This window comes from Mustela putorius, unplaced genomic scaffold (assembly GCF_011764305.1).
Source record: "Mustela putorius furo isolate JIRA1106 unplaced genomic scaffold, ASM1176430v1.1 tig00003853_pilon_pilon_pilon, whole genome shotgun sequence".
NCBI lineage: Eukaryota > Metazoa > Chordata > Mammalia > Carnivora > Mustelidae > Mustela > Mustela putorius.
This window is the reverse complement of record NW_025422005.1, coordinates 71,813,931-71,826,075: the sequence shown is the minus strand read 5'-3', so window position 1 is coordinate 71,826,075 and position 12,145 is coordinate 71,813,931. Positions and strand designations below refer to the sequence as shown.

The window sequence follows — 12,145 nt, the reverse complement described above, 5'->3', positions numbered from 1 at the left end:
TTGGAGTCTAAAAAACAAAACAGAAACAGACTTATAAATTACAGAACAAACTGTCCAGAGAGGACCGTGCAGAGAGATGGCTGAAATAGGTGAAGGGGATTAAGAGTTACAAACTTCTAGTTATAAAATAAATAAGTCATGGGAATGTAATGTAAAAGTACAACAGAGTACATATGATCAGTAATATTATAATAACTACATATGGTAACAGATGGTGATATTCTGGTGATCACTCATAATGTGTATAAATATTGAATCACTGTGTCGTATGTTTGAAAAATAATATAATATTGTATCTCAACTGTATTTCAAAAAATATGCCTATCCATCTGAAAATTTATATTAAGTGGACTTCATTTTTTTAATATTTTTCCTTGCAGAATCATTATGAGATTCTCTTTAAATAATTCCATGCTTATGATATTCTTGGTATTGTTAAAATTCAATCATTTGAAATTATTTAGTGGAGCTAAGCAAATAATTATATATTTGGTTTCATATTTTTGGAAAAAAACATTCTGCACTAACTATATTATCTGCATTCACAAATACTTGGATCCAGCTGTGAAACTGATTATTTTTGCATGTGGTCTCTGTAGGGTCCTGTTGGAGAACAAGGAGAGAGAGGAGAGCCTGGAGGAGAGGGCTATAAGGTAAATATAGCAAATTTCACACCCTGCTGCTAATTCTAATTAGTGTTCTCTGTGATCTTTCTCAGTTTCAAAAGAAAACAAGCATCACTGAGTTATTAGTAACATCTTGTGGTTTTGATCCTAGAACAAGCCTAGCTGTTTGTACTTTCTGTTCCTTCTTTTTAAAATCATCTTCATCTTCTCCTATTGCTGTTTTTTCCTCATCATTCATATCTCAGCTGAAGTGTTACGTCCTGAAAGACCTTCTCTAACTGTCCTTTCTAGCCCTCCCTTTATAACATATTTAATGTTGTCTATATTTTCTTACCTCTTTTTTTATACATTTGTGTAGGTTTTGTTTGTTCATTGCCTATTTTTCCCTAACAAAAAGTAAGATCAATGAAAATAATACTCTTTTCTGGCTTCTTCATCATATCCCAAATTTCTAGAACATAATGTTCCTGGTGTACAGCAGGAATTCAATGGAGTTGTCAAATGGGAGAATGAATGTCATATTCTCAAGCCTTCTGTCAGTTCTTGTCCTCTTTCATTCTTAGACGTATTTTGTGAGACCAACTTCATCAGCCAAAATTATATTAGGCTAAGTGTAGAATTTATTTTGTGTCATTTTTTATTAGCACATTTGTGTTTAAGATGTTGTGTATTCTTGCCTCATCTCACTTTTCTTCCTGTTTACAGTGTCAATAGCTAAACAAAATAGTCACTGCTAGCTCTCCTCCTATAGTTTCTATGTCGTTCCTTTGCTCACAGCATTCTGTGCCTACTTACAGTATTATCCAATCTTTATTTACATAAATCCTATCTATCTTTTATATGCTAGTTCAAACTCCTTTTTTCACAACTCACTCTAACAGGAATATTTTCCTATTCTGTAGTCCCATAATATTTATTATTTATAAAAATTATTCAACAGAAATATGTTACCATCTTCTGTTACTGATATTTTGCTAATTATTGTTAAGTGCAGGTCTCTTGGCTCTCCAATTTGAGTATGACTTCTCTCTTTCTTCTACAATGTTTTGTTTTGAGCTTTGTACATAATTGTATATAATATGTATATAACCATCATTCATTTTTAATAATGAAGTGATGGGTTATTTGAGCCGATATGCACCTCTCATATAAAATTTCAGTAATCATATCTGAAATGAAGATTTAAATAGCCAGATTCAATGAACAAGCCGGTAGGTACATAATTATCATCAATAAATTGATTTTCTCAAACTTGAAATCTGAAAAATCAACTTCCAGTTCCTAAAATTCTCTTTGAAGCAAATGTTGAAGGTAGTTCTAAATGTTTGTGAAATTGTTGTGGTGACCATCTTGCATTTCTTCTATTTTTAGAGAAGCATTTTTAGAACATTATACATATATTCTCTTTCAAATTTATGTAACATTTGTATCTATAAGTGTTTATTAATCTAAAGAATCCAGTGTATTTACTTGAAAATGGGTTTTCTTTGGGTTGAAAAGCCAACCCACTGCTTCCAGAATAATTTGAGAAGCATCTTAAACATCCTTGGTTTTTGCTGTGCATAACTTGACACATTCTCGGGAAAATCAGGTTCTTGAAATATCTTCTTTTGGCCTCTACCAACTACAAAACATTTGGTAGCTAAACCAGCAAATTTACTGCCAAACGAACAGGTAACTATTCTTTTGGAAGAAGAAGACAATCTCTTCACGTGGCGAGCAGAAGAAAAACCCTGCCTGCCTCACTCTGGATAGTCACACCTTATTCAGAAATCCTTCATCAGAGAACTTCTTCTAGGGCTACTGTGGAATCTGTTTCTCCTTCCTCATTCCATAAATACTTCTGGTTTTCAGCGGTAGATATTTCATGAATTAGTTTGATCCACATCTTCCTTTCTGTCTTATTCTACCCTATGTCCTTAGGCTTTAGAGGTCATTTCATCATTTGTTGCTGTTTTTATTCTAAACAAGCCATCTTGAGCCAGACAGCCACAGTAATTTTATTGATTAGATATCTGAAAGCCATGAAATATCCACACTTGTCCCCTGCCAAGCTTTCCCAAGCACAAGGTTGATTCATATAGGGGAAATATGCTTCATTTAGTTAAATGATTCTGTTGTAGCCTCAGGTAAAATTTTTAAATATTTGCTTTTCTGTAATTTTAAAATTAAATTTTAAAATTGCCCTATGTTAGTTTAGTTTTCCTCAGTTTTGCCTGAATTACTTTAATAACTTTTTAACTAGACTCCCTATCCTAGTTTATAGCCCTTTCAAATCCATTCTCCTCTTAACATGTTCTGTCAGATGAATCTCCATTTATTCCCCCATGCTATCTCCTCTGCCAGAATGGCTTCTTTCTACTTTACAGCCTGGAACATTCATCCTTCAAGATTCATCACTTCCCTTGTAAAATTGACCATCTACCTCCCCTTGGCCTTTTAGCTCATCCTACTACTAATATTATTAGGCAAGTCAGTCATTCTCATAACCTTGTCTACATGACTTTATAATATTTACTATAGCATATTTAATTTTTAACCCTGCAGAAAAATGGTGTTTGTCAATTTTTATTATGATAGAAAGAATCAGAGGATTTATAGTGAAACCCCTAGAAAGGATATTTGTTTTTAGTAAGATTTATATCCAGACTTCACAAAACCAAAGGAAGCAATTGGCTATTTAATGATCATCCTAAAAGAGTCCCTGTAAACTATAGACAAAAATGGTAGAAAATTCAATTGGACATTGATGGTTTTGAGTTTTACAGTTTGCTCATATGCTCAGCCTCACTGCACTCTATAACTCCAGCTTTTCATCAATAGCTTCTCTCCTGAGTTCTGCTTTATAAATGACCTATAATCTTTATATTTATTTGTACCAAACTTCCTCTTGACTGACCTGATTCTGTTATTGCTGACTCTGCTCATGTTTTACTGGTAAGGCCATGTGTGGTAATGGTATTCTCTTTAGTTATGTCCATATTCTATAGAAACCTTTCCAAACTAGCCTTTCTCTCTTGCCACTGTTCATCCTCTTAAAGAGGATTCCTTTTTTTTTTTTTTTTTAGATCAGGAAGATGTATTTTTTTTTTAAGGAAATTGGATCTTAAAGCCATAAACATTGGCCTCAAAGAATGCAAACAAAGAAGGCTTCAACTGATCTTTCTATAAGATAAATTAAATATTGTTAGCCTATGTGGACAATCCTTAATTCTCCTAGTCCAGAAAAAGGAGATGAGCCTATGGCATTCTTTCTGTAATATACAGAGTAGGAAAAAAGAATTCTGAAGCAAAGAGGACAGTAGGGAAGGGGATAAAAGAGATTACATGCAGAATTCTTCATGCAGAATTCTGATATGCCCTTGGGTTGTTGCTAGTTTCTATTTACACACTTGAAAAGGGAAATGTGTAGGTTAGCATTCCTTCTTAGGAGGTCTAGGGTAATGATAGGTTGCTGAATATCAAAGTCACCTGATGTGCCTTGGTATTAGATACAGTAACAACTCCCAGTTTTCAATTCAATAGATCTATTGAAGTGGTATGAACTTAATTTGTAAAAATGGAGACCATAGTTTACTTCCACAGTGAGAATAGGTTGAAGAAAGAAATTTGTTCGCAAACTTTCTATTCCTATGGTCATTTACCGTATGAATTTACTGACCAAAATTACTGTAAACTGGTGGTTTAAAAAATAGAAATTTATTCTCTCATAGTTCCAAATACCAGGACCTGAAATTGAAGAGTAGCAGACCATGCTCCCTCCCACAGGCCCTAGAGGAGAATCCTTCCTTTCCTCTTCTGGCTTCTGGTGGTTGACAGGTCTCCTGGTGGCCCCAGACACTCCAGTGTCTGCCTCTGTCTTCACGAGGCCCTCCCCTTTATTGTTTGTCTCTCTCTCTCTTTTAAGGGTACTTGTCATAGACAATTCAGGATAATATCTTTTTAAGATCATTAACTCAGTGATACCTGCAAAGACCCTTTTTCCAAATGAGATCATATTCACAGGTTATGGGGATTAGGACATAGAATCTTCATTCACCCCACTACATTAACCTATGTGCAAAACAAAACTACACTTTCCATTCTTTCTCAGTTATCATAATATCTATTGGACATTATGTTCTATAACATTTCTGAGAGAAAATAATGATTTATTATATTTAAATTGCATTTTGTAACATTTTGCTACCATTTTAAGTGATACTACTCTATTCTCTAAGTTACATGTCTCTATTTACTCTAATAATATAATCATATCTTCCTAGGGTCATGTGGGTTTACCGGGACCAAGAGGTGCTGCTGGACAACAAGGGCCCCCAGTATGTTTTGAAAATACTCTTTGTAATTCTGGCATTGACAAAAAATTGATGTTTATATATCTCATTTTGTCCCTGCTTCATATGTGATTTACATTTGGTTTCCTGTTAAAGGGGGAGCCAGGTGACCAGGGTGAACAAGGACTAAAAGGAGAGAGAGGATCTGAAGTAAGTTGAAATTATTTAAGACAACTTGAAACTTATTGTTGGTTTGAGAAGGCACAGACATTTGTAATTTAAATGAACATTCACCCTTCCAGAGCAAGGATCACTGTAGGCCCCTAATGAGAGTGTTGGGCAATAATTATGCCAAAACAGGATTATTGGTTATTTCATCTTTTTTGATTGCAATCCCAGTTTCCCTTTATCAGCAGCCTTTTCTGGCTTTGTGAAAATGGCCTAGAGTTGTCCAAAACAAATGGTCGCTCCTTGGGGTTTCAAGCAAAAATATCAATAATCCTTAAAACCAGCATTGAAAAGTGAAAACCTATCAGTCAAACCTATGTAGTTGTAATAAGGTTAAGGATAGAAATAGTTTGACTATGGTACACAGATTCACAATTGGTGTAAAATATTTTTTTCCATATGACAAGCCAATTATCTGTTATCAAACAAGCAACAAATGTATTAACTATTGCATTTAGACATGTCTTTTCCTGTGTACTGTTAATTGTTGCCTCAACCTTACTGAAGGTTGTTGCCTTATAACTTGCTTTGTAATTTGTACCATCAGTTCATTGCTACCTTGTTTTTCATAGCATTCTGATTTCACTTGCTATTGATTTTAATTTCTTGAGAAAACATACTGTATTTTAGTAATAAATCAGGTGAGAATGGATAAAAAGCAATCAATTTGAGACCACATTTCTCCTAATTTGTTAAGTCTTCCTCCATACTTTGTGTTTCCTACTTATGGAAATAAGTAATAAAATTGGGTTGAATCTGATATTACATAGGTGCTCACTCACCTAAAGCCATTTTGAATAGTCTTGACTATATTCCAGTCTTGACTTCCTGTGAGCTTCCTTAATAAATAAGAACTAATAAATAAAAAATAAAAACATCCAATTGAAGGCAACCCTTAACAAGAAAAAATGCGGAGAGAGAAGGTAATTGTCCCATTTAATTGGAATTTTTAATACCCAAATTGGAAAGAATAGTGGAAAAAGCCTAGAACACTACTACTGCTTTCATTTGACTTCCTTATATTTGCATTAAGTGCCTAAGGGTACAAATGCTCTCCCAACTTTGAGTCTAAAATTTTTAATCTCTTATAATTAGTACTTTCATATTCTCAATATGTTTTTTCTTTTTTGACATATGTCAGGAAGAAGAAATTTTTGAAATATTTGTTAGTATCTATTAAAAATTATGCCAATGCAATTCAAATATTCTTCTCAGACAACTACATTTCCAGCTGACATGGTCAGATCTCCCTTGGTATTAGAGCCAAAAAATGCTGGGGAAACATACTTTAAATTCTGTATAATTCAAGGGAATTAGTTCTACCCTGCTTTGGGCAATGCTGCCATACAGTTCAAGTTACATTAAAAACCCTCTTAGAGGGGCGCCTGGGTGGCTCAGTGGGTTAAGCCGCTGCCTTTGGCTCAGGTCATGATCTCAGGGTCCTGGGATCGAGTCCCGCATCGGGCTCTCTGCTCAGCAGGGAGCCTGCTTCCTCCTCTCTCTCTCTGTCAAATAAATAAATAAAATCTTTAAAAAAAAAAAAACCCTCTTAGAATTTAAAGTAGTTATAATTGCTACAAATTGAATAATCATTGACCCTGTCTTACTCACTAGGGACACCTTCAGCAGCCAGGTGGATTTTGTCCAATTGTTGTCATCTTGTTTTTGCAAAGCTTCAAATTTGTTTTTTAGGGTTGCAAATGGCCCTTTAAAATCATCTGAACCACCCTCTCTTTTTCAGATGAAGAAATTTAAGTCTCAGAGAGATTGAGTTACCTAAGATCGCAGAATTAGTTAACAGAACCAAAGCTAGAAATTTCCTGACTCCCAGTGTTATATAAAAGCCTTCTATTACTTTGAAATCTTTTATAAGTTAAGGAAAATATGATTAACTTAACCAACTAACTTATTCATTGGACTCTCATGCATGAGACAGTGGGCAACTATAAAGAAAAAGAGCAAGCCAAAGCCAATTGCACAACCACTACATTTTCAAAGACTTTTTAAATTCAAATATAGTGAACTGTCCTATAATGGCTTTCAAAGACTAAGACTCAAGCCAAAATCTTATTTTTCTTCCAAAACCAAATTCCAGATTCAGTGAATTGAAATTTCTTGGTTAAGAAAAAAAAGAAGAGAGAAAGAATAATTATTGTCAAACTCTATTGATTGTAAACCTATCCTCTCTAACAAAGTTAGAACTAACAATGTATCAAGGTAACTGTTTTTCAGTTTCACTTAAATAAAAAACAAACAAGGGTTGTACTATAATGACACATTTTATATTCTTTTTTTTTCTTTTTTTCTTCTTTTTTTTTTTTTGACACAGAGAAAGATCACAAGTAGGCAGAGAGGCAGGCAGAGAGAGAGGGGGAAGCAGGCTCCCCACTGAGCAGAGAAAGATGCGGGGCTCGATCCCAGGACCCCGAGATCACGACCTGGGCCGAAGGCAGAGGCTTAACCCACTGAGCCACCCAGGCACCCCTATAATGACACATTTTAAAATGTCTTTTATCCAAAGAATTAGACTACCTTCTCTAGGAGCCTATAAACTGGTACAATCTCCATGAAAGGAAAGCTGTTTTAAGTGGATCTAATTTCAAATGGGCCATTCTGTTTTTTAAAACTAGCCAAACAAAAAGAAAGCACAATTTTATGCTTACTCTAAAGAATACATGTAAATTTATTTTCCTTTCCTATTATGAGAACAGAAAAGTCTATTTGTTCACTTATGGGGTACTTAATATTTAAATACAGTAATATGAATAAGTTAAGTTTAAAAGTATCATTAGAATACTGTTTGAATTCTGGGTATTGGTTAAAGAGTGACTTTTTTTCCTTTGTAAGATAGCAACTCAGTCATGTACCAGCACCTTATATGACAAATATTTTCTTTGTCTTTGGCCCAAAACTATAATTTCCTATTGAAATAGACCTGCTCTGTATAAGATTAATGTTTAGTAATGTTTGGCTCTTAATTTATTTATAAGTCAATAATTCCACTTTGAGATTTTTTTATGCACATTTTTTTAAAAAAGATCAATGTTCTACGCTTTTTTTTTCATTTATTTATTTTCATCATAACAGTATCATTATTTTTTCACCACTTTGTTGATCTTTATGCATTTAAAATCTCAATTGTAAGACTAGGTTTTTTCTAGCTGGCTTACTTCCTTTGAGTATGATCATAATAATTGTAATAAAGAACTCTTTCCTGAATTGAACATCTCAAAACAGCAGACTATAGTTTTGTTTGCTAAATACTTTTTGTCTTGAATAGACAGATTTTGCCTCAAGTGTCCTATTACAAGTAGCAAAATATAGTTTCAAAATAATTTTTATAGTCATACTTTCCCTTTCATGTTATTCTATAGGGAGCTGCTTCCTGTTGCCCATTCAAGTCTGAAAAACATTCTGATTTTCATGATAATAGACCCATACATGTAGATTTCAGTACACAACATTTAACTTCTCTGAAATAATCCCTAACATAATCATGATCCAAAAATGTAATCAGTCTGTGATGATATGTGAATCTCTTTGTTTTTGTTATACAAACATTTGAAGTAAAACCCTTATTTATATGTGTAGTATATCTGAACCATAAGACATAAAATCAGGTATACTAAAAATATAACTTTGTTTTTTGTGTTCTTTATAATAGAACTTAACATCTGTCCTGAGTGCCCAGCCTGCCTGGTGGTAGAAACCTAATGGGTTGGAGACAAAAAAAAAAAAAAAAGGAAACCTAATTGGTGGAAGTCTAATCAATGAGTGCCTTTAACTCTAGCCACACAAATATCCTACATTTGATTTAGAGTTTTCCCTATTCACTCCCTTGTCAAGTTTATAGTTACATGCTGAGTAGCAGTGGTGGGGAAGAGGAATGGAAGGTGAGTGTGGTCTTTAGTCATCTGTCCACCCTAGTATACACTGAAATGCTCATCATCCATGTAGGTCCCCAGTTGCCATCATCCCACCATGCTGACATCTACCTTGACCCTTCCTTGCAGAAGAAGCTCTTCAAACCATGCTGACATGTATAGCTATTTTCTGAGTATAGAAAAGGTACAAAGTCTCCTTACATAGGCCCCTAACGGCTATATGCTCTATTCTTGGCCCTGTGGAAATACATTCTGCTAATTCCTATACCATGCTAGGTGCTTGGGGAACTCAGACTTTCTCAAGCCCACCAGCCTACACATCTCATGCAGAAATTTCTACTCTATTGCTGACACTCAGTGCAGTTTATGTGGACTTCAGAATGAAGACTTTAGCCTCCCTAGCCATTGTCTCCGTGCTCAAATCCCCACACTTCTCTGAGGGTATCATTCCTTATACACACCCCAGGACATGAGGACAGAGTGAGGTGTGAAGGGCCCATCTCAGAGACTCCCGTCAGAGCCAAACAATCTTGCTTCTCTACGTTTCTCCAATTTGAAGATCTTTATATCCCCTTAAATAGGAAAAATTTTCTCTTACACTATTGCAATTCTAAGTCTGTTCTTTATGGCAGAATGTATGACTTGCATTCTTTGTCAACTTGGTTTTTGATAATCAAATATAGACTTTAAATATTTAAAAATCAGGCTTTTGCTTTTAAAAATATATTCTTCCCAAAATATTATATCCTCAAATTGTTACTCGGCCATGAGTTACAGAGGACTATTTTGAAATTCATAAACTAAGGAATAGTCTATTTTGAAAACCTAAAATCCAGAACAGATCTATCACTTTGCCTAAAAACAAATACTGTAAAGGAAAAAACACTCTTGTTAATATATCTGAATATTATCACAGTTCATATAATATTTAATGAGTGCTATTAGAGATAACTGAAATAACAATTTTTTCAATATTTAAAATCTTATTTATTTTACTTCCTTATTTTGTTCTAAAAGATATATTACATTTTAGAGATCAAATAATTCTAGGAATTGCATCTTCTTCAGCTAAGTCAGATCATCTACTGTTTCTTTTCCTGGTTTCCTTACCCTTAGAAGGACTTCATATTAGTGAATTTTTAATGCAAGTAAATTAGTTTTCCAAGCTGGAAGTAGAACTCTTATTATATATATCTTCCCATTATCAAATTTGTACAAAGTTGGATTTTTATTTCTTATAGAAAATGTCCTTTTTTTCCTATGACTGCATGTACTATTTCTTCTTGAAATGTTAAGATCATTTTCAGAGGATGTAATATGTTATAAAATTATTTACTTTGTTATTGTTGTCAACTTGAATCTTTGGCATGATTTACCTTCAAATTTGAATAACTTAATATCCCATTTTGGTGGAATTGTTCTGTTTGTGAGAACTTTCAGTGACTTCTGAGAAATGTGTCTGGTAATGACAATATGCTTCTTTTTCTTATTTGTGAACTAGGTCACTCTTTTCCACATTTTTCTTTTTAAAATAATTTTAGGATATCATCAGAATAATGGCATGATTCTCAAAGGGCAAAGTTCCTAACTATCCTGGCAGACCAGTTACTGCTGAATCAATTATGATTTAAAACATCTCACACATGGAAAAACAAAGAGTTCCGTGGGAAATAAATATCTTTTCTTTGATTCACAAGTATGTTCTTCTCTCTGATTCCAGATAAGCACATTTTAGGCTATTGGTTCATGTCTCTTACGACATTGTAAGTGTCTTGGGATCAGTAACTTTACCTTTGCATCTCCAGCACATACAAAATAGTCAATAAATGTTTATGAAATTAGTAAACCACTTAGCCACATTCAACGGGAAGACAAAGGCCCTATCTGAAAACATGAACATTTATCTGATAATATTCAGTTCCCTTTTAGAGCCAAGATTTAAATTCTTAAATCCTAGGATTTGGAGCTAGGTGGAAATTCATAGATTATCTGGTCAAATTATCTTGTTTTCAGATAAAGAAAATGGCTCCCAGGCAATCTCAGTGATGTATAGCTAGCCTCTGGCAGCACTGGCTGCAGAATCCCAGGCTCCGGTTTCTTTTCTATGCCTTCAGCTTAGCGAAGTTTATTAAAATTAACTGACAATTGTGTTTCACATTTTTAGGGTCCTAGGGGGAAAAAAGGAGCTCCTGGTCCTTCTGGGAAACCTGGGATTCCTGTAAGTAGCAGGCCCTTTTCATCTTTGTTTTTCTAAATAGAATTGGCAGCTTCAGCACGCAGAAAAGTTTGGGGCCAATTATGACAAGTCTTGGATAAATCAGCTTGTCTTCAAAAAAAATTTAAGCCCAAGCTGGAACACAGAGGGAACAAAATATGACCGTTAGCTCAAAACCAGGCTTGCTATTTAAGTATAAGTCTCTGCAGTTGAAGGATGCTATTTTCCGGTGTTATGGAGCTCTCTCTGTGGACTCATCCTGCTCTCTGATCATAACTGAAAACAGGGAACTTGAAATATGACTAAATGATTAGTGACAAAGGTCAGAGATCCTCAAGCATGAATAAAAAGCATGAGCTGGATTGTACTTGAAGGACATATCCTTTCAGTTTCCTGGCAAACAGAACAGAAAGTCTTAGAAGAAAATATTTCAAATCATTTCATCACAGAACAAAGATTAATTTTACCTTAGCCATCAGTTTCCTCTGGCCAACCGAATTATGTGTTGACTGGCTTATTAGCAAATACTTACTTCTTGCTGGTCTTCCATAGCCAAGGGCTGGATGCCTACTTTGGGTGGCCTCTGTTGGTTCCAAAAAAAGTAAAGAAAATGAACATAAATTAAAAACACATACAGATCAGAGATTCATACAGATAAAATCCACTTGCCCAAGAGTAGAAACAAAATGTTCAGACCTTTATGCAGTCATATAATTATGTAGTTCAGAGTGGCAACAAAAAGAACCGTAATACATACACTTCTTGAGAAAGTAACAGGACATGAGGTTTTGCAGATGGTAAAATACTGTTGTATCATAAACTGACAGCTTACTTTTCTCCATAGCTGGAGAGAGCAGAGGCCAGGACAATGAAAAATATGGGAGAATTACCCTGAAACTGAAAAGCGTATACAGTAAT

General features: G+C 34.4%; 1 protein-coding gene across 5 annotated transcripts in view; it reads left to right on the top strand.

The window, feature by feature from the left end:
- COL24A1 (collagen type XXIV alpha 1 chain) overlaps positions 1 to 12,145 on the top strand; it is a 411,639-nt gene that overhangs the window by 324,193 nt on the left and 75,301 nt on the right. For all 5 annotated transcript variants that reach the window (XM_045064804.1, XM_045064802.1, XM_013056205.2 and 2 more), the window contains 4 exons: positions 600 to 653; positions 4,892 to 4,945; positions 5,057 to 5,110; positions 11,177 to 11,230. In XM_045064804.1, the coding sequence (XP_044920739.1) occupies positions 600 to 653; positions 4,892 to 4,945; positions 5,057 to 5,110; positions 11,177 to 11,230 (216 nt within the window). The remainder of the gene's footprint in view (positions 1 to 599; positions 654 to 4,891; positions 4,946 to 5,056; positions 5,111 to 11,176; positions 11,231 to 12,145) is intronic.